At 35.4% G+C, this 22,618-nt stretch overlaps 3 protein-coding genes and 1 pseudogene across 4 annotated transcripts; 2 read left to right on the forward strand and 2 right to left on the reverse strand.

Annotated features, from left to right (window-relative positions):
- The first annotated feature begins 49 nt into the window (after positions 1-49).
- On the forward strand, positions 50-1,743 carry LOC147412144 (small ribosomal subunit protein eS30z/eS30y/eS30x). Its single transcript, XM_086456844.1, has 3 exons — positions 50-205; positions 300-437; positions 1,488-1,743. Exons 1-3 carry the CDS (start codon positions 202-204, stop codon positions 1,532-1,534), a joined length of 189 nt encoding a protein of 62 aa, XP_086312970.1. The 5' UTR covers positions 50-201; the 3' UTR covers positions 1,535-1,743.
- A 1,500-nt stretch (positions 1,744-3,243) lies between these two features.
- Positions 3,244-8,769, forward strand: LOC147412145 (glycosyltransferase BC10-like). Its single transcript, XM_086456818.1, has 2 exons — positions 3,244-5,301; positions 7,811-8,769. Exons 1-2 carry the CDS (start codon positions 4,798-4,800, stop codon positions 8,447-8,449), a joined length of 1,143 nt encoding a protein of 380 aa, XP_086312944.1. The 5' UTR covers positions 3,244-4,797; the 3' UTR covers positions 8,450-8,769.
- Positions 8,770-10,922: 2,153 nt separating this feature from the next.
- LOC147412146 (protein NRT1/ PTR FAMILY 1.1-like) lies at positions 10,923-13,408 on the reverse strand (annotated as a pseudogene). Its single transcript, XR_015182959.1, has 4 exons — positions 13,107-13,408; positions 12,791-13,009; positions 12,141-12,694; positions 10,923-12,058 (listed from the first exon to the last, which is right to left on the reverse strand). The product of XR_015182959.1 is annotated as a protein NRT1/ PTR FAMILY 1.1-like (transcript).
- Positions 13,409-14,746: 1,338 nt separating this feature from the next.
- LOC147412147 (protein NRT1/ PTR FAMILY 1.1-like) lies at positions 14,747-18,213 on the reverse strand. The gene is made up of 4 exons (XM_086456856.1): positions 17,815-18,213; positions 17,478-17,695; positions 16,149-16,708; positions 14,747-15,960 (listed from the first exon to the last, which is right to left on the reverse strand). Exons 1-4 carry the CDS (start codon positions 17,927-17,929, stop codon positions 15,045-15,047), a joined length of 1,809 nt encoding a protein of 602 aa, XP_086312982.1. The 5' UTR covers positions 17,930-18,213; the 3' UTR covers positions 14,747-15,044.
- Between the last annotated feature and the right edge of the window lie 4,405 nt (positions 18,214-22,618).

A 22,618-nucleotide genomic window follows, 5' to 3' on the forward strand; every position in this document is an offset into this window, starting at 1 on the left:
TATTCGGATAAAATTTATCCATATCCGGATTCGACTAACTTAGACCATATCCTAACGCAAGTTCGGTACTCTACCCTACCCTACATTCCCATCTCATATAAAATCCCACGAAACCCTAACCCTAAGTTCCAATACTCTCTGAATCTTCCATCTCCGAAAGCACGAAGCATCAGAAGCCGCAATACCCTAGCAAAATTCTCAATGGGTAATCTCTTTCTCTTTTAATTGTTGATTGGGTCTGTATCTGTATGTGGGGTTGATTAGCTGATTGGGTTTCTATAATTTTGATGGATTTACAGGTAAGGTTCATGGATCACTGGCTCGAGCAGGGAAGGTGAGAGGCCAAACTCCCAAGGTTGCGAAGCAGGATAAGAAGAAGAAGCCCAGAGGCAGGGCTCACAAGAGGATGCAGTACAACAGGCGCTTCGTCACTGCTGGTAAAACTTGCACTCTTCTCTTCATGCGTATGCTAGGCAACTATTTACTTCATAATAACCTATAAAAAACTTGATTTACAATTATCCGTTCCCATGAAACGAACGAATCATCATTCAATGTTTGTTAATTTGGACTAACTGTTCAATCTAACATGCTCTGGCGCAAGTTAGCAACATTCTATTGTAAAAGAGGAAGATTTAAAAAAAAAAAAATTATGGGTTTTTCTGGTTTTGAATACAACCCAGTACCTCTATTAGGTCTGTCTCAACAATACTATTGTCTATATCTAAGCATATATGTGAATCTTCTATTAATTTCAAGAGTCTTTAAAAACGATCTGTCGATCTGGGGAGATTGTGTTAGGTAAATAAACTAAAAAGAGGAAAGACCTGGACCTGTTGGAACGCCTCAAATTTAGGTCCTTGGGTTTGGACAAAGTGGAATGGAAGAACATTTTTGTTGTGTGGAATCCCCTTTGTAATATTGAGCACTATTAAAGGGTAGGGAAAGTGCACATTGTCATTGTGTCCGTGCTAATCCCTACAATAGCGGGGCCACGTTACCAATTTTTTGTTTAATCCACTGTTTTTAGGGAGTGCAATTCCTTTTTAATATTTTGGTGATAAATTTCAAATTTCATGGATTAACTGTTTTAATTACTCTCCATTTACCCATTTGATTGTTACTGAGATTAAACATGCTTGCAATGTGATAGCATGTCTTTGAGTGCACATCACTCTAATTAATCCATCTTTTCTTGTAAGTTTTGTCTATTTTGTGGTTTCTATGCTGACCTTTCTAGTACCTGTTTCTTAGTACTTTAAATTTAAACGGGACTGGATTCTTTGGCTAGTTTTCTCATGTCTATGAAAGCATGTAGTACAAACAAATACACTTAACTTTTAATTTATTGTGTTCAACTCCGAGTTGGTTTAGCCATGGTGTTCAATGGGAATGAGCAATGATTTATGATTTGCGAACTCCAATTAGTTTAACTATTATGTTTAATTGCAGAGTTCTCTGTTAACTTTATGATTTTCTCTTTTCAGTTGTTGGATTTGGGAAGAAGAGGGGACCCAACTCTTCAGAGAAGTAAGCTTTAAATATGAGGAGATTTGTAGTTGTAGGGTAGTTCTTGTGAACTGGTTATCATCTAGCAGTCACATTTGCATTTTTCTTCTTCTCTTTTTTGGTTTTTGGATACACCTGGGATTGGCTATGCCTGCAGTTAGGGCAAAACTTATTTGAATTTGGTTACAAGTTTGATTTAATGAGTTGATATGAGGTAAATCTTCATCTCTGAAACTTTGGAGCTTTATAATGGTTTAATCACATAACAACTATGTTCCCTTTCTGGTGCTTTGTTACCTACCTCAAGGTTCTCTCTTGTTCTGCCTTCAAACCTCAAGAACAAGATAGGGTTTTTGGGGAAGTAAAATATTAAGTTATTGGGGGGAAATTAAATATGATTTAGTGGAACAAAATCAGTAGTGTTTGGCAACAAGGAACCTTTCATGGCATTTTCTGTCACTCCCAACAATTTTGGTCTGTTTTTTTATGTTGAAGTTCTCCTTAATCAAGTGACGTAAAAGAACTACAAGGCAATTTGTATTGGATCCAAAAATATGATTCTAGAACCTCGAGCTACAAGGGGTTTTGATTTTAAAAGTGATTCTCTCAATAAAAATTGGTTCGAAGTCACAGTTTGTTATTATATACCATTGTGAACTCTTGCGAAAAGATTTGGTGGTAGTTAATGGTTTTGTTAAATAGAAAATTTTGAGTGATTCAAAAACGTTTTTGTAACTTTTGGGTGTGAATATAAATATTTAGATTAATTTATTAAGGTTAATGTTTATTAAAACATGTAAAAAAAAAAAAAGGAAATTACCATAATCTCAAAACAAATTGGTGAGTGATGGTGAAAATGCACTCATGTTTTTCAATTGAAACATTGTACCTAGATTAATCAGGTTGAGTGTAGTAAGACAACCAAAAACCAGATGATAACAGTGGCTACTTATGATTTAGCTAACCAGATGGAACGATTACCACAAAAGTAGAAGAAATATAGTTCTACACTAATTATAATATAGAGATGGCATGGATTTATATAATAATGACAGTAATCTCTGGCAATCTATCAACTAGACGGAACCCCTCTTTTCTGTTTCTGATTTCTGTTTGGTTCATCCGGTTCTTTTGTTTCTTAAAAAGGATGATTTTTGTTTGTTAAAAGGAATGATTTGTGCATGAAACTCCAAACTCACTTGGATCGAGATTTTCAAAAAGATCCATCAAGGATAGTAATCCCTTGGCGCATCCAATTTAGAATTTGTTGAATTTGTTAATGGTATATCAAAATGTTGGGAAAGCCATGTGTACCCAATTCTGAGTTTGATGCAAGGTTCTCACATTAATCTAATGGGACAAACGCAGATTGGACCCACACTGTATTGGAGCTTTGATGGATCTATACACAAGCATTCATCTTAAGTGGTGTTAGGTTTAATAATTTTTTATAATTGATCTCTGAAATGCTCTTCATAAGTGATAAAAAGTACAACAATAAGCGTCCACAGTTTTGAGAAGTCCATTTTTTCTTTGGATTTGGAGCGGGTTGTGCATGGAGGTGGGAGGGGGCTTGGTAAGCCTACTTTACCACTAACTTGGTCATATCAATTAACTTAACGAATTAATATTAATTAATTTTTTAAATTAAAATATACCTTCGAATACTTTTGCTAGTGTACTTAAAATAATCTAGTTATAATTAAAAAAAAAAGATCTAACTTTTATATTTCTCTTAACAAATAACAGAAGATGTAGTGAGTAGGGTTTCTAGGTTTGGTTTGAGTCCTAACAAGCCCAACTCTGTTCCTAACGTGCTCACTATTCAAAATCATTAGGAGAGTTGTTTAATGGATTAATTTTTTATTTTATTTTAGGCAATGCTTGGATTGAGAGAAGAGAAACTCATTAAGAGGAGAAGAGACTCAATTTCTCTCTATTATGTTTGGATTGACAGAAAAGAACTTGGGACAATTTTAGAATTTAAAAATATCTTAAAAGAGATTTAGGGGCAGAGTTGTTATTATAAAATATTTTAAAATGATTTCTTACCATATTTCTCCTGTTCTCTCCACTTTTGAAGAGAAGGAACACTCATCCTTTTTTTTCTCTCTTCTTCTCTCCCCACGTAACAATTCAAACAAGAGAAATAGAGAGAAACTCATTTATTTTCTCTTCTCTTCTCTCCATTTCTCTCAATCCAAACACAGCATTAGTCTGACGCTTGGTTGGGCCTCAAGACCAACTCTCATTTTCATATTGACCAACTGGGCTGCGTCAGCGGGTCGTCGGCCCACTAGCAGGGTGAGCCGGTGAGGCAGCAGTTTTGAGTTTTACTCCAAAGCACTTAACGTGTCCAACCAAGTATGGAGTAGATAGTCCTTTAAGCCCTCAAAACAAACGTGGGAGTATCGCAACCAACCCACGAGAGAATAGAGAATCCACAGACATCTCTTCCTAGATTTTTACATCCCCACAATAATTTTCTTTCTTTATTTTATATTTATTTACTTTTCAGTTACTCTCTCTCTCTCTCTCATTCGTTGATCTACCAACCTGTCTCTCTCTCTGCCTAACCTTTAACACTATTTCAGCTCACCCCAACAGTGCAACACACGAACAAACCTGTCACACACACACACTTTCCCACACTTTCCCATTGAAAGGTTGCAAAGTTCAATCAGCGAAGGAAAACGTGAGAGGATCGTTTCGATGCCCAGATGCATTTGTTTCTCGATAAATCTCCCGCAATTGCAATACCCATATGGTAAAAATGCAACCCCATTTGCCATTAGTTTAATATTGGTTTCTATATCAAACTCTTATGTTGTTTCACCATTAGATCGGTTTTGATCAATATTTCTGTGTCGATTCTTGATAAAACCCTTGTTTATTCCATACCCATATCGTATAAATACGACCTTTTCACCGCTTTTGTTCTAAGTTTCCATTTGGAGCTACTCTGTTTATGCCGTTAAGAGGGGAAAAAATGATTTTTATCGAAACTGATCTTGGTGAGGTTTTGATGCTATAATGGTTTTAATTCTTGATAAAATCCTCATAAATCGAATACCCTTGTATTAAAATTCCAACTTTTTTCACCATTTCCCCCTGTTAGATGCTATCTGAGCCACAGATTTCCTTATTAGATCTTAGAGGAGAGCAAGTCAATCCCGGCATGAAATAGTCAGATCCAAGTGAATTTACTATGCTAAATTTTTATACTTGAATTCAATCTCCTCGAAAACAAGATATTTAAGGTGGCTTTGATACCCACATTCGATTAAGATGCCGCTAGAGGAAGGCAAGGAGTCTATTTACATAACCAGAACGGTGCAATCTAGGGTTTTGCCACTGAGATTACTTAAGTTCTTTGTTCTATTCCTGGTTCTTGGAATTGGGTTTTCATTCCTTAGCATGTACACAATCCGATATTTCGGAGTCCAGAATATCGTTACCACTGCTCGGACCAGTTTCCAGCCATGCCTAGAAGAGCCGACTAGTCTCGAACATTGGATCAGACCTCCCGCCAGTCTAATTCACACGATGAATGACAAAGAGCTGTTCTGGCGAGCTACTTTTGTTCCTCGAATGAAGAAGTATCCATTTGAGAGAGTTCCGAAGATTGCTTTCATGTTTATGACAAGAGGGCCCTTACCACTTTCTCCTCTATGGGAGCATTTCCTTAAGGGGCATGAAGGGCATTATTCGATCTACATTCATTCACTACCATCTTACAATGCCGAGTTTCCACCCACTTCAGTCTTCTATCGGAGACAGATCCCTAGCCAGGTATGGGATACCCTTACTTTACTTCTCTTCTTTATTTATGAATTTATACATCTTTATTATTTTCCTGTTTTTTTATTCAATTAGGCATTATATTATGAGTTGTTATTTTAGTAATTTTTTTTAATGGTTGTGTGTATATATGAAAGCTGCATTATTGTCTAAAATGGCCTTTTTAGGGTGAAACTTGGTGAACGTTCAATCTTTTAATCGGTACTAGTTATAAATTTTCCTTTTCCTTGATATTTTGATGTTCCCATTTAAATTAGCTGATCATTGATAGCTCCCTATTGAGCTGATGAGGGCAGGAAAGTCCTCAATCGTACCATAAGAAATGATGTGCTACATGTACGGCTTCATTGCTAACTGTTGGTTTTGAGATCATAAATACCTAGCTCATGGTCTAGTTACTCTGATGTTTGTCTTTATACTTGAGAGGGAAAATTTGTTTTTGTTTGGCAATAGTTTCATACTGTCAAGTTGTACCGGCAACTTAGTATAAATACTTGCTTCTTAGTTCTCTCATATGGGTAATGTATCATTTATAAAGCTCCTTGAATTGGAATTTCACAAAATTCATCGTCAGTTTCACGCAAACAAAATGTGATTGGATTGGATGTGCCAACATCATTATGCTTTCCACATGTTCCTCACTGTTCCCAGAAAATCAATCTTCACTTAGATGTCAATGAATACTATTTATGAAAATTGAGTTCCTTGCAGAGGACTCCAGTTTGGAGTCTGGACAGAGTGGAACAGAGGAACAAGATTCGTATAGCTGACCCCAAATATTTGGGATAAGCGTTGTTGTTGAATAACATGCTGAAGGAATGTCATAGAAAGTTCACTTAAGGGTATTAAATATTTGAGTGCAGTGATTCGGGCCATTGTATTGTTATGGCTGCTCCGTGCTCATTTGGTCAAGTACAAGTGCCTGAGTTCTTGGTGTACACACAAGGCCACCGTTTAATCATCTTTTGCGGTTTAAAATAGTCCTGAAAATTCTGAATTTCGATCACCATCTTTTCCGTTTAGCCCCTGCATCAGATAACAGCCCCACCTAAAGGGAACCCATGAGTTGAAGGGGTTCTAAAGAGGGAATGGAATACCAAAACTTGCTTGGGTTGAGGTATTAAGAGCAATTTTCAATGTTGGAGGAATAATACTTTAGTTTTTTGTTTTTTTGTTTTTTTTTTATATTATAGGTAAATGCTTGGTTAGTACAGGAATATTGTTAATTGTTAAGAGTTAGCTTAAGAAGTATGGGTTCAAGGGGTTTGAACCTGGGACCTGGGAACAACCTCCACAAGTCTAACCGCTTAGCTAAGTGGCACTTCTTAAGAATAATACTATCCAACTTAGAAAAAACAAAAAAACTCAACTGACGTGGAATGTGCACAGAACCATAGATTTTTTCTGCAAGATATGCAGAAAAAATCTATGGTTCTGTGCATGCAGAAAAAATCTATGGTTCTGTGCACATTCCACATCGGTTGAGTGTATTTTAGTGTCTTTTTTTATTGAATCAGTTTAGCACAGCTCATGTTGGAAAATGATATGGAGGGCACCCACCCCAAAATACACTAAGTATCCAGAGTTTATTGTATTGGTTTTTTTTTTATAAGTAAAACATTTAATCATATGTTGAGAGATGTATTTTTAAGATTATTTTAATTCAGGTCAAGTATAAAACATAGAAAGAACGTATTTAAATAACCTGATATGCATTAAGATCATATAAAATATGTATAGATAATTGTTGGAAACAAAATCTTTGAATGGATTAAGATTTTTCGAAGTACATGTTAACTTGTGTTTGATGTGGGAGTGCGGCAGTGCCCAAGACTGTAAATTCTTTGAAAATGTAGATATGTCCATGAGTACCAACAATGTTGCCAAACTTGTTGGCTACACATGCAAATTGTTTTAAAACTAAAAATGGCTCTTTCTGGCTTTCATTTCCATTCTCTTTTACATTTTATAGAACTTATGTATCACATATATGTAAAATGTAAGTAGGTAAGTTGTCTAAAATCTGCTACATACTTTGGAACCCAAGGTAAAAACATCACTCAAAATTTCTACTGATCGAAATCTCTTAGTTTTACTGTCACAAAGTATGCCTAACTAGGCATTCCTCTTTATGTGTAGACTATTCATGTCACATGATGGGGATCTATAGATTATTTATGGACTCTTTGTGTGGACGCTCCGAATTTCTTTTCTTTTCTATTTTCAAGAAAAAAAAAAAGGAAGAAAATGTTCGTTGGGTTTGCTGACCCCAGTGATTGGAATAAGGCACATGATGATGATAATGATGACAACAACGATGGCTTGTTCATTGTTCATTAGGTTGGATATTTTTCTTTGAAGGCCAATGGTGCCATAGCTGATAGCCCAGGTGGTAAGTTGATACATGGCACCATAATTTAAGCCTTTGGATATGAACATAATGACATCCATAGCTGTTTGTTTGTGTTTTTTTTTTTTTTAATTTTTGTGGCTTTTCTAGGTGACCGAGTGGGGGAAGATGAGTTTATGTGATGCAGAGAGACGACTCCTTGCCAATGCATTGCTCGATATCTCCAACGAACGGTTTGTCCTCCTGTCTGAGTCATGCATTCCTCTATACAACTTCAGCATCATCTACCAATACTTGATGAGATCTATGTATAGCTTTATTGGTGCATTTGATGATCCTGGGCCTCACGGGAGAGGACGCTATAATGAGAGTATGGAACCCGAGGTCAACATCTCACACTGGCGCAAAGGGTCCCAATGGTTTGAAATTAACCGAAGACTCGCCGTCAAAATAGTGGAAGATACTACATTCTACCCAAAGTTTGAAGAGTTTTGTAAACCACCATGTTATGTGGATGAACACTATTTCCCAACTATGCTTACCATTCAAGCTGCACATCTCTTGGCGAATCGGACCATCACATGGGTTGACTGGTCAAGGGGAGGAGCTCACCCGGCTACATTTGGTAAGGCTGATATTACGGAGGATTTCTTTAAGAGAATTTTCGAAGGTCGTACATGCATTTACAACAACCAACCAATCTCTGTGTGTTACCTCTTTGCGAGGAAGTTTGCTCCTAGTACTTTGGGGCCGCTATTAGAATTTGCGCCGAAGTTTCTTGGATTTTGACCAAAGGCATAACCAGTTTTACTTTGACCTACTTCTGGAAGGTGAAATGCTGAATATTGTTCCATATTTTTGCGAGTATTAACAAATAGAGTAGTGATATTAGACAAACCACGGCTTGACTTGAGATTGAGATTTGGTTATAATCCATTCTGTTCAAGGGGATATGATGGGTTGCACCCTTGTACTCTAATTTCTTAAAGCTTTTACTATTATTACTGTACCAAGTATTTTCAGATGTACCGAGAACTAGCACATGGATTCAGTTCCTTAGACTTGTTCTCGTATCTGTGTTAATAATCATCAATTTTATTAGAGAATCATTGATGTGTGTGTGTGTGTGTGTGCGTTTTTTTTTTTTTTTGCTTAAAAAACCAAATTAATTTTTTTAATTTTAAATCTATTATTATTATATAACCCAATCTCAACCTAAACTTGAGCTTTTCCCAAATTAAGAAGTTTTGAGCAAGTTCCACGGGTTGAGCTTTATTTTGATCAACAAATAAACTTTATATATAATACAAGAAATACAACATTAGGAAAAATAAACACGGGTAGATAAAATCGTACCTCTAGATCCATCATTGAAAACAGATTTAACGAAGCAGGTTAAACAACAGCTCACATTAATAATATTTAATTATTTACAGGCCACACAATAATAAAATGGACCAAAATTCTTAATTAAAAAAAAAAAAAAATGATGTTTCTTAATGTCAATATTATTCGTAAAGAAAATAAAAAACATAAGGAAGATAATTAGTACTAAAAATTTATAGAGGAAGAAATAAATAAAAATATTTAACTAGTGTAAGCAATCGGGTTGAGTTGGGTTGCATGAACAACCAACCCAAGCTTAACCCAAATTAAGGTCAGGTTGATATAGTTTAACCTAGGCTCAACTCATCTTCTACGTAAGTCAGCTCAGGCTTGCCCTTCAATTGGGTTGAGTTCGGTCCAACCCGACCAAGTTGCAACCCTACTAATTTCTCTATTCATCCTTATTATTGTCTCCACTAAAGTCGTTGTGAATTGAAAAAGACTTCCCTTATTAAGTTGATAATAAGAAAATTTTCGTCACTGCATCACATCAACATATGGCATCCAAAAACATGAGCGGATGCCACAGGGATATTGAGAACAATATTCTATGAGCTACCAATGGGTGGGTTGTTGGGCCCTAACTGGACCCTCAATAAATGGGTTATACCTAAACGGCTAGACCAGCCCTGTATTTCTAAACCACCTATATTTCTACAAAGAGCTGTCACCGTCAGAATGGATTGGGTTTGGAAAATTATATCTACACACGCCGCGAATTTTTTGGCACCTTAAATATCTAACTATTTTGTTAAGAGCGCTCCATATTTAAAGACCCTTCATCTTTGTTGATTGTGTCAAAATCAAACATCTAACATGCTTAAATCCATGTCAAAAATGGATATCTGGTATGTTTCCATCTATATCAAAAGTGTGAATTTGACATTATGAAGCTTGTGTCAAAAGTGCACATATGACATAGAAGAGTGGGCCAGTAATGTTTTCTCATCCAGAAAAAAAATTCATTTAGACAATACTTCCCTCGACTATTATTTGAGGGGGGGGGGGGGGGGGTGTGTGGAACGAAATAAATAACAGGGTGTTCAATAATAAGATGACAAGCCCTCACGACGGTTTCTTGAAAATTTTGGACATTTTGTATCTTTGGTTAAAACAGAACATAGAGTTCACGGGGATTACTTTTGATGACTTTGTTTTTAGATAGAACTCTTTATGTAATCATTGATGTCTTAGTTTTCCTTTATTTTGTTGCTCTTTGAGAGACCTCATCGACTTCTTTGTATTTTACTCTCCCTTTTTCAATATATTATATTTATAATAAAAAAACCATCGTGTTAAAGGCAGTGTTGTAGGAAGTCAATTTAGCATTTTTCATAAAATATTCAATTGATCCAGGGTACATCTAAGGCATCCAATATTTTATAAAGCCCAAAACAATTCCAATGCAAATATGCATATCTGCAAGGCATTTTATTGTGGAGAGTCATTTTATCTATTTAAGGGGTCTTCACTCCAATCGTACTGGCTAAAACCATTCTCCACAAATTTAGTTACAACAAAATATTTCACAACTACCATCGTTTTTTATTACTAACAGGTAGAGAATGAGTTTCTCACTTTTCTTTTACCTCTCCTACTTTCTCTCCAAAATATTTCAAAGTAAAAAAATCTTAGCCTGAGTGCATTGGAGTGCCTTCAAAGGGCTCAGACTCTGTAAAATGACAGTTGGGAGAGGATATAGACCTTGAATCCGAGTGCGTTGGAGTTGCTCTAACAAGGCTCTTTAATTGCTATTTAAATGTGAACCAGTGCTCAACATGTCAAATTGCCATTTGGTACACTTTTTTGGGCCCACATATCAAAATCCATCTTGATTAGTAATTATTATCTATTGATTAGAGCAAAGGATCCAAACTATTGGGAAAAATAAAACTTCCATGAAAAGTATAATAACTATCAACCACATTTCTCATCAAAGCATTTCCACAAATATTTAGAATTTCAGGGGATATCATATCTACAAATAACATACTAGATTGAAAGAGGAAAATACATAAAGATAACTAGAAGTACAGTAACACTTTCTTGTTTTGGTCAACAGTCACCAAATATTCTCAAACTAACAAAGGTAGAGAAAATCAAACTGAAGAGGAGCTGGGAAGCTCTCTAGATTTTGACAACAGACTCTTTTTCAGATCCTCCCCCTCATTTGAAACCTTGCTTCCTTCTTCAAAAGGTCCATAAGCCCAACAACAACCAAGAAAATAAAGAAAGTTGAGTAAACTCAGGAAACACATAAGCCAGTAGTTATAGTCATAGTGACCCTTGTTAGGATTACCTGACAGCAAGCTCACCTTCCCTCCACTCTTTGTAACATTATCCACAATTGTTATAATAAGACTACCCAATAAACCCGAAACAGCCATCCCTAGTGTTAAAATACCCACGGCAATGCTAGACATGCTCTTAGGGATCTTAGTGTAATAGAACTCTATTTGCCTGATTGCATTAAAAGCCTCGGCTAAGCCTGACAAGCAAAATTGTGGTACGAGCCACATAGCCGACATGTTCACCACTGCAGTTGGATCCTCTGAAAATCCTTCTTGTATCACGATTCTCCGCCTAATGCTTTCCACTATTGCCCCCACTGCCATAGCAATGCATGAGATTACTAATCCGATACCCATGCGTTGCATTGGGTTAATCCCACGTGAGTTTCCTGTGTGCTTTGCCAATAGGGGAACGATTACACGGTTGTAGAAGGCCACCCATATTGTTAAAGTTAAAACTGTGAACAAGGTAAAGGAACCAGCTGGGAATTGGAAGGTAGAAGTGATGTGCCTATCCATGGTATTTGCTTGGATCACAGCTGTCAACGAGCCCACGGTCAAATTGATGAAGACACCAGTAGACCAAATTGGGATAATTCTAAGCAGTGATTTAAGGACTTCTACTTGATCAACAGTGCAGAGTTCACATGGGTTTGAAGCTGACCCATCAAGGTTTAACTCTTCCTCAGGATCTCTAATGATGCAAGCTTTAGTTAAAAACCTACATGTATACAGAGTAACAAAACTGTGGGTCACTGTAGTAAAAATAGTAGTGAAAGTGAGAATATTAGTTATGTTGATACCTTAGTTTGTCGAAAGGTACGACGAGCTTTGAGTCCTTGTTGTGATGATAGTAAAATTCATCTGAGTTATCTAGTGGAAGAGAAAGATGTCTCTTTTTAAAGGCCACCACAAACACTTGTGCCAATTTGGTTAATTAGCTACTCTCGACGTTTGCTTGGATATAGAAAGAAGAACCCACGATGAAGAAAAAAGCAGATAAGAACATGAGAACAGCAGGAACTCCAAAGCCAACTTTCTATCCCAGATTATCTTGAATATGGATGATAACAGTAAATGCAAGAATGGTTGAAATTCCGGTGAAAGCATAGTACCAGTTGAAGAAACTGTCTATAATCCTCTCATTTTTGGGGTTGTCTTTTTTGACCAACTGATCTGCACCAAAGGCTATGGAACAAGGTCTAATGCAGCCACTCCCAATGGATATGAATCCAAAAGAAACAAGCAGAAGAGCTAGTTGAGATGGTGTAGGGGATTTGCAGATATTTAATAACGAATCGCACGGGGGAGGCTTTGCTTGTGGAACCATGGCTGTTAACCATAACAAAGTCATCCCCTGTGTCAGAAAACAAAAATGTAGTTTCAAATCAAAGCACATTACAATTAGAATAACAGTATTTGTTAATCAGAGTGGGCTGATTGTTAAACTTACAAGAAGACTAGCAATGGATCCCAATAAGATTACTCGAAATCGACCCAAATAAGAATCAGAGATAAAAGCACCAAAATATAGCAAGAAAATTCGATAAAGCCGACCACAACGATAAAATACTGCCACCATCAGCCATACTCATGTGGTACTCATTCATCACGTATAGGATCATATTAGGCAATATTCCATAACTTGCAACCTTTTCAAAAGCTTCATTCACTGTTATATAAATAAATAATCAAAACCATAAACAACTCTAAAAATAATCACTGAAAAATTAACAAATTATTCAAGAAAGAAGGAAAAGTGAAATCACCTATGATAAAGGGCATGGTTTTGAGTCCACCCTTTTCGATTGGAACCTTTTCTTTGCATTTCTTTCGATTTTGAGAATCCTCAATGTTCTCCTCCACCTCTGTAACTTCCAGATTCATCCTCTCTTCCTCCATTTTCTCCTTCTCCTCCTCTGTAACTCTCTGCTTCACTCACTCGTATTCTCCCATCTCTGCAATTATATATATTCTTCCCAAACTTAAGGCTAAGTAATTGGAATAGAGAATAATAGAATAGAGAGGGAGACACAGACAGAGAGCGAACGAGAGATGGAGACGCCCATGTCAAAATCACAATGTCAAAATAGTTTTGATTTTAAAAGAGAGAGACAGAGAGAGAGAGAACGAGTGACGGAGTCGCCCATATCAAAATCACAATGTCAAAATGGTTTTGATTTTAAAAGAGGAATTTTACTTGTTACACCCAAAGTGCTAGAATTATGATCACCCCAATTAAAAATTAAAACAAACTATTCACACATTACAAAGGTTTAGTTTAAATTATAATCTCAACATTACAAAATATTATAAAACTCTGATTCTACTCAAACAATTTCAACAGTTGTTTACAATTATGAATAGGTTCATATATAATTCCAAACCCAAAAAATAAAATTCTAATATAAAAAAAAAAAATAGAAATTTTAATGGCAATCCAACTTTTACTTAGTCTCAACCATTCAATTATTTATTTTTTATTTTTAATGAAGTGTAATAAGGAAAAGTTGGGGGTGCCAATGGCAGTTCTCTTTTAAAATTTTGGGAAAATTATTTAAGGACTTTTTTTGGAATAGTAAGAGTTTGTTAGAGTTTGCTTTGTGAATCTCAAGATGGTGGTTGACAAAATTCAATATCATAATTTATTTATTAAAAAAAAAAAAAATTGGTAAAAGCTCAAGGAAGATGGATTGAAGACTAAGAAAAATTGATTAAAAAAATAATCCTCTAAGTTGAAGAGTTTGAGAGAGGAATTTTGGATGAAGCATTTTTTTTTCTTTTTGGCCAAAGGTTGAAGACAAGGGCTTTCTGATCATTTCGTAGAGAAGTCCAATGGAGGTGATATGTAGATAGTCGCAAAGTTGGAGTACGGGTTTAAATAGATTGGTAAGGGAAAACTTTGGAAAAAACATTAAAAAGGGAAAAAAATGAGAAAAAAAAATAAAAATAAAAGATAAATATATATATTAAAAGTTAAGAATATATATAATGAAAATACATAAAATCAAGTTATTATCATCAAATCTCATATTTTTACATTTATGAATCATCAAATTCAATTATGTGTCAAATCCCACATTAAAAAAATAAGAAATGTTCCATTTTTTTCCCTATGAATAAAAAAACGAAAAAAACACTTGGGAATAAAACGACATTTTTTTCTGTTCTTAAATCGTTTTAATAGTCAGAGATGCAAGACACATTTTTTTCAACAACAAAAAATAAATCAATCAATAAATCGTTGTTTTTTATTACTACAGATATGTATAGTGCACCCAATATTTTATGAAGCATTTATGTCGTGAGTTACGACTCATGAGTTCGGACTTACGAGGCTCTTTAATTGGATTTAAATGTGAACAGAAGCGTGCACGGCATTAAATATGCTAGGTCTAATTTAGATTTGGTACAGGTACATCTTTGGGACATAAACTTCAAAATCTGTCTTGAATATATTGTGATTATTATCTATTGATTGGAGGGCTTTTTATTCTTCATTTTTAACATGAACCCACGATTTGACCAATCAAGAGAAACCTAACTTCCATGAAAATTATACTTACTACAAACCACATTTCTCATAAAGTTGTTCAATAACACTTTATAGAGGAAAATACATAAAGATCACTAGAAGTTCAATAACACTTCCTTGTCTTGGTCCAAAGTCACCAAACATTTAAACCAACCTACAAATGGTAGAGAAGTCAAACGGAAGAGGAGAAAGGAAGCTCCCTAGGCTTTGACAACAAACACTCTTTCAGATCTTCCCCACCATTTGAAACCCTACTTATTCCTTCTTCGAAAGGTCCATAAGACCAACAACAAACAAGAAAATAAAGAAAGTTGAGTGCACTCAAGACAAAAAGAAGCCAGTAGTAATAGTCATAGTGGCCCTTGTTAAGATTACTTGACAACCAGCTAACCTTCCCACCACTCTTTGTAACATTATCCACAATAGTTATAATAACGCTCCCTAATAAATCTGAAATTGCCGTCCCTAGTGTGAAAATAGCCACTGCAATGCTAGACATGCTCTTGGGGATCTTAGTGTAATAGAACTCTGTTTGTTCGATTGCATTAAAAGCCTCGGCTAAGCCACATAAACAAAATTGTGGCACTAACCACATAGCCGACATGTTCACCACTGCAGTTGGATCCTCTGAAAATCCTTCTTGTATCGCGATTCTCCGCCTAGTGCTCTCCACTATTGCCCCTACTGCCATAGCAATGCATGAGAGTAGTGATCCAATACCCATGCGTTGCATAGGGTTAATCCCACGTGACAGTCTTGTGTGCTTTGCCAATAGGGGAACAATTACACGGTCGTAGAAGGCCACCCATATCGTTAAAGTGACAATGGCAAACAACGAAAAGGAACCTGCTGGGATTTGGAAGGTAGAAGTGATATGTCGATCCATACTCTTGGCTTGGATGACGGTTGTGGTCAAGCCCACTGTCAGATAGACGAAGATACCGGTAGACCAAATTGGGATAATTCTGATTAGTGATTTAAGCACTTCTACTCGATCAACAATGCAAAGTTCCCATGGTTTTGAAGCTGACCCATCAAAGTTTAAATCTTTCTCAGGATTTCTAATGATGCAAGCTTTATTTAAAAACCTGCATTTATAGAATATAGATTAATGAAAATGTGGGTCACAGTAATAAAAGTAGTAGTCATGAAGTGCCAGTGAGAATAATATTGGTTATATATATATATATATGGGAAATGTTCAGCACCCTAAGTTTTACCACACATTTTAACTAAGGGTGGCGAACGGGACCCTATATATATATGGTGGTGGTACCTTAGTTTGTCGGAAGGTGCGATGAGCTTTGAGTCCTTGCTGTGATGATAGTAAAATTGATTATCCGAGCTATCTAGATCAGGGAGAGCAAGATGTCTGTTTTTAAAGGCCGCGACAAACACTTGAGCAAATTTGGTTAATAAGCTACTCTCGACGTTTACTTGGATATAGAATGAAGAACCCAACAAGAAGAAAAGTGCAGATAAAAACATGAGACTAGCAGGAACTCCAAAGCCAACTTTCCATCCTAGATGATCTTGAATATAGACGATAACACTAAATGAAAGGATGGTTGAAATTCCAATGGAAGCATAGTACCAATTGAAGTAGCTATCTATAATTCTCTCATTTTTGGGGTTGATTTTTTTGGTGAACTGATCTGCACCAAAGGCTATGGAACAAGGTCTAATGCAGCCAGAACCAATAGACATGAATCCAAATGAACAGAGCAGCACAGCTAGTTGAGTTGAAGTAGGAGATTTGCAGATATTTAAGGATGAGTCGCACAGGGGAGGTTTTGTTTGTGGAACCATGGCTGTTAACCATAACAGAGTCATCCCCTGTATAGAAAATAACAAAAAATGTATGAGCGCCTCGTTTAATATAGAGTTGAATAGTGAAATTGTATCATTGTGTTGGAAAATTTCAGGAATAACCAACATGTATTTTTATTAACGGATTTCACATATTTAAAGGTCCAAGAACATTCCAATTAGATTAACAACAGTATTTGATAGGGGTATGCCACATCATCAACACGATTAAATCCAATTTTTTTAAATTCAGGAGTTCCATGACTGTCCATTTTCAAAACTTGATTAGAGAAAAAAAAAAGTTTTCTCTTGAGAATTTTTTTCTCTTATCAAATCTGATTTAAACCATGAGTACAAGAGAACTGAGTTATTATTTTTCTTCAATTTAGCTCAATGGAGTGTAGAACAAATGCTACAAGAAGAATGGAGTACAGGGGATTCACTCCCATTTCTGTAGCCCGTTTTTCCTATAGTTCTTGTTCTATCGTCCACAGAACATAACATTGAAAAAAAAGAGGAAAATGCTGGAATGACACGGTATTTACTGCGATTCCCACAAGTCTGACGTGGGATATGCAGATAATCATAGATGTGTTTCCTCGCGATACGAATAAAAACCATCTACGGTTATGTATGCATTTATAGTTAAATACTGAGTTTTAAAACCATACACTCAGTCCTCGTGGGTTAAAAACACTGGTGTTCAAAGATATCACTAAACGATTCAATAATTTTGAAATAAAAAGATTAAAAATCTATAGTTCAAGATCAACGAAACCAAGCTAGCTACACTTACAAGAAGACTAGAGAAGGATCCCAACGCGATGACTTGAAATCGACCCAAATAAGAATCCGAGATAAAAGCACCAAATATGGAAAGAAAATTTGATAAAGCCGACCACAATGATAGAACACTTGCACCTGTGGCGGCACTCAAGTGGTACTCATTCATCAAGTATAAGATCATATTCGGCATTAGCCCATAACTTGCAACTCTTTCAAAGGCTTCATTCACTGTACGTAAGAAATTAATTTAAAACCATGAGGTTGTGATTCAATAAATCACTTAAAAAAAAAAAAAACACAATTTAAGTATCAAAGTATGAGTGAAGAAGAAGAAGAAATGAAGTCACCTATGATAAAGGGCATGGTTTTGAGTCCACCCTTTTCTCTCGATTTCTTTTGATTTTGAGAAACCTCAATGTTCTCCTCCTTTATAATTGTCTCATTCATCCTCTTTTCTACCATATTCTCCTTCTCCTCTCTAACTCTATGCCCTCACTCACACTTTCTCTTCTCCTATCTCTGCAATTATATACTCTTTCCAAAGTTTTTGGTTTGAAAAGTGTCCGACTAACTTAAGTAAGATTTCAACTCTTACTAAGGGTTGTTGACGTCACCTTGTGGCATCTAAAAACATGATCCGATTGTGGAGGAGACAATTCTATGAACTTTGAACAAAATTCCAAAAAATCATTTCAGCAAAACAAGCCTTGGTAAGACTTAAAATCTTACCCAGTTAGCAAGGATAATGTATGTTTCTCATTTAAAAATTATCTGAGTTTGGTGTTAACGAAATAGCCATTGTGAATATTTGTCCGTCACATTGATTCTTATGAGATTCTGATTGATATTTTAGGTCGATTAAATTAATGAAAACCCTGTCATATAGAATAAAATGATTAAAATATTTATTATCATTAATAATAATAAAAAATTATTACCACATCACTGATAATTAAGTAGGAAAATTAGTTCTTTCAATTACTTACTTTTCCCATCCATGTTCCATGAATTTTTTTCCTCGTGTGTCGAATCAATTCGAACTGTTGGAATCTTTATTTTTCTATTTAAATGTAAGAAAAAAATGCTGGTGTTGTCTTCTACTTTAGGCTATTAAATGTCCTAAATGCCGTCACCTTCAAAAATGTAGAATCGAGATCCCAATTGTTATCCCATTTGTATAGATACAAATTTAACAAGGTCGACGTGGTACAATTTGATTAGAAAATAAACACAGGATACGTGAACAACTTGATTAGGAGCCTAGAGTGTTTTAAAAACCAACTAAAACATGCCACGTAGACACCTAACTTAATTTGCACCAACAAGACACTTTATTAGTTTCTAAGTCAAATATTTAACCCTAATCTTAGAGGAATTTTTGTAAAGGTGAAAATTATAATTATGTGAGTACTAAATAGAAATACATAAAAGATTGCTAATGAGAGGGTTAAAATTCACCTTCTTAACCTTATGAGAAGATTATTAGTTATAAACCATATAGCATAGAGCAAAAAAATACCCATCATAAAGAGATTTTATTTTTCATTTTGAAGTAGGGGAACGGACTTGTAACAGAAAAATAGAAATAATGTAATCACGTATCAAGATAACTTTTTATTCAAAAAAGAGATAATTACTCTCCTCTACATGGTAAAAAAAAATTAATAATAAAAATAAATACCTCAAGAAGCATTGGTCATTAGCATTCCCTTGTGTGTGTGTGTCTGTGATTCCGACAAAAAAAAATATTATAAATCTGATTTAGACATCAAAGAAAGTTGGTGTTGCCATGAATCTTGAGATGGTGGTTGACAAAATTCAACATCATAATTTCATTTTATTTTATCGAACCATAATAATTTTCATAGAAGGTCCAAAACTATAACAAGTTGATAAAAAAAATATTTTAGTATTATTGTTTGAATATCAATTATATCGTATGGTACACGTAGTTTTCACATGCGACCTTAATGCCATATATAGCGCCGAGCACCAGTTGGCATTTAAATCCAATTAACCATTAATAATGGGCCTGCAGAGACTCGAGAGTCGTGACCCTCATCCACGAAAAAAAAAACGCATCATAAAATATTTGGAGTGTTAGACGTAACCCCCCATCCTCATCACGTGAATCTTGGATACATCCCATCATTATTCTTGATGATAACGTACTATTTCCATTCACACCTGGATCCACCAATCACACATGTACCCACGTGTATTGAGAGGGGGCGGATTCTTAATTTTCAAAAGTACCCATATGAATTACAAAATTACCCTTGACGTGGTAAGTACGGAAGACAATGTGCGCACTACGAACAGTGCTGTGTTCCATAAAATAGGAACGGTATCTGCACATCATTTGATTGGAGTTTCAAATACATCAGCTCCTAACTTAACAAATACGAATTTGTTCTTAGAATGCTGATTTTCTTATTCAATCTGATAGAATAATTTAAAAACTCGCGGACATATCATGTACAATAACTGTAGATTTTTTTTTCGCTCGGAAAAAACAACTGCACATGTTTATGGAGATGTGTAATTGTGTGTTGCGAGAAAAAATTTGTTGTCCTTACACATGCCATGTAATATTTTGTAATCTTACAATGTTAATTAGCTTTACCCATTCACACGTATCCACCCTCTCTTCAATTCACACACCTATAAAATAACGTTACTAATGGAAAAAATTCAATCCACAGCCCTTTAGATTTCATGAAAAATCTTGTATTAAAAAAAAAAAAAAAACTCAAAATCCCAAATTTTTTGAGCTTAATATAAGTTTTATAAATAGACGGCTATGGAACTCCTAAACTTAAAATTTAAATTTTAATTGTGAAAAATAACTTTTCTTTTGAATTTTTTTATATATTAAAGTTCATATGATTTTCCAGTACATCCCTAAAGGAATATGATCATGTTTTTAGATGCACAAGGTGAGCTCAACGGCCCTTAGAAATATTTTGTAATCTTACTAAGTTGGTAATGTTAGCTTTACCTTTCCACCCTCTTCAATCCGCATGTGTTGCAAGTGTAGAAACTCATTCTAGAAAAACACTTTCCTTATTAATTTAGTAAGATTTCAAGTACTACTAAGGCTAGTTGAGATCAAATGAATTATCTAGGATTGGCACATGTTTAGGTGCATTAAATACATTTTTGAAATTGAATTTCCTATTTAAGCAACAGAATCTCTTTAACACAGAATCTCAAGATGGTGGCTGACAAAATTCAATATCACAATTTTTTTTTTTTTTTTTGTAAAATAAGAATTTTCATAAAAGCTCAAAGAAGATAGATTGAAAATAGGGACAAATTGAAAAAATATGACTAATGATAATCTAAAGCTCTTCTTTCAGACGCCCCCCCCCCCCCCCCAATCGCTCCCTGAGCTGGCAATTACAGAATCATAAATCTTTTTCTTGTGTATCACAAAGCAAAGGATCTATGATTCTGTGATGGGGCGTTCAAAAAAATGAGCGTCATGTTATCACGACTCCAAAAAATATTCCTCTAGGTTGAAGAGTTTAAAGGTGGAATTTTGAGAGAAGCATTATTATTTTTTTCCTTTTTGGCTAGAGGTTGAAGATGATGGTGTCCTGATCATTTCTTGGAGAAGTCCAATAGAGGCGATATGTACAGTGCACCCAATATTTTATGAAGCATTTCTGTCGTGAGTCACGACTTATGAGTCCAGACTCACGAGGCCCTTTAATTGGATTTAAATGTGAACAAGTGCATGAACGGCATTAAATATGCCATGTCAAATTTACATTTGGTAGTACAGGTACACTCTTTTGGGCATAAATTTCAAAATCCATCTTGAATATATAGTGATTATTATCCATTGATTGGAGGGCTTTTTATCTTCATTTTTAACATGAACCCACATTCTTAGGGAGCCTGATCAACGATCTGAACAATCAAGAGAAATCAAACTTCCATGAAAACTATAATTACTACAAACCACATTTCTCATAAAGTTGTTCATCAGTAACACTTTATTTACACGGTCGTAGAAGACAACCCATATCGTTAAAGTGACAAGGGCAAACAAGGAAAAGGAACCTGCTGGGATTTGGAAGGTAGAAGTGATATGTCTATCCGTACTCTTTGCTTGGATTACCGCTATGGGCAAGCCCACAGTCAGATAGACGAAGATACAGGTAGACCAAATTGGGATAATTCTGATCAGTGATTTAAGCACTTCTACTTGATCAATGGTGCAAAGTTCCCATGGTTTTGAAGCTGACCTATCAAAGTTTAAATCTTCCTCAGGATTTCTACTGATGCAAGCTTTATTTAAAAACCTACATATATAGAATATAGATTAATGAAAATGTGGACCATAGTAATAAAAATAGTAGTGACGGTGATCAGAACAATATTGGTGATATATATATATATATATATGGTAGTGGTACCTTCATTTGTCCGAAGGTGCGATGAGCTTTGAGTCCTTGCTGTGATGATAGTAAAATTGATTATCCGAGTTATCTACATCAGGGAGAGCAAGATGTCTGTTTTTAAGGCCGTGACAAACGCTTGAGCAAATTTGGTTAATAAGCTACTCTCGACCTTCACTTGGATATATAGAATGAAGAACCCAACAAGAATATAAGTACAGATAAGAACATGAGACTAGCAGGAACTCCAAAGCCAACTTTCCATCCTAGATGATCTTGAATATAGATGATGACACTAAATGAAAGGATGGTTGAAATTCCAATGGAAGCATAGTACCACTTCAAGTAGTTATCTATAATCCTCTCATTTTTGGGATTGTCTTTTTTGGCGAACTGATCTGCACCGAAGGCTATGGAACAAGGTCTAATGCAGCCAGAACCAATAGACATGAATCCAAATGAAAAGAGCAGCACAGCTAGTTGAGTTGAAGTAGGAGATTTGCAGATATTTAAGGATGAATCGCACAGGGGGAGGCTTTGTTTGTGGAACCATGGCTGTTAACCATAACAGAGTCATCCCCTATATCAGAAAATTAAAATTGTAGTGAAAATCGGTGTTACTGTTGGTTAAGGAACGCCTAGAAATGGAACACATCGGTTAAGATAGAGTCGAATGGTGAAATTATAATTTCAGGAATAACCAACATATATTTTTATCAACCGATTTTGGATATTTAAAGGT

The sequence above is a fragment of the Akebia trifoliata genome, chromosome 1 (assembly GCF_017979445.1).
Source record: "Akebia trifoliata isolate Shusen 1 chromosome 1, ASM1797944v1, whole genome shotgun sequence".
NCBI lineage: Eukaryota > Viridiplantae > Streptophyta > Magnoliopsida > Ranunculales > Lardizabalaceae > Akebia > Akebia trifoliata.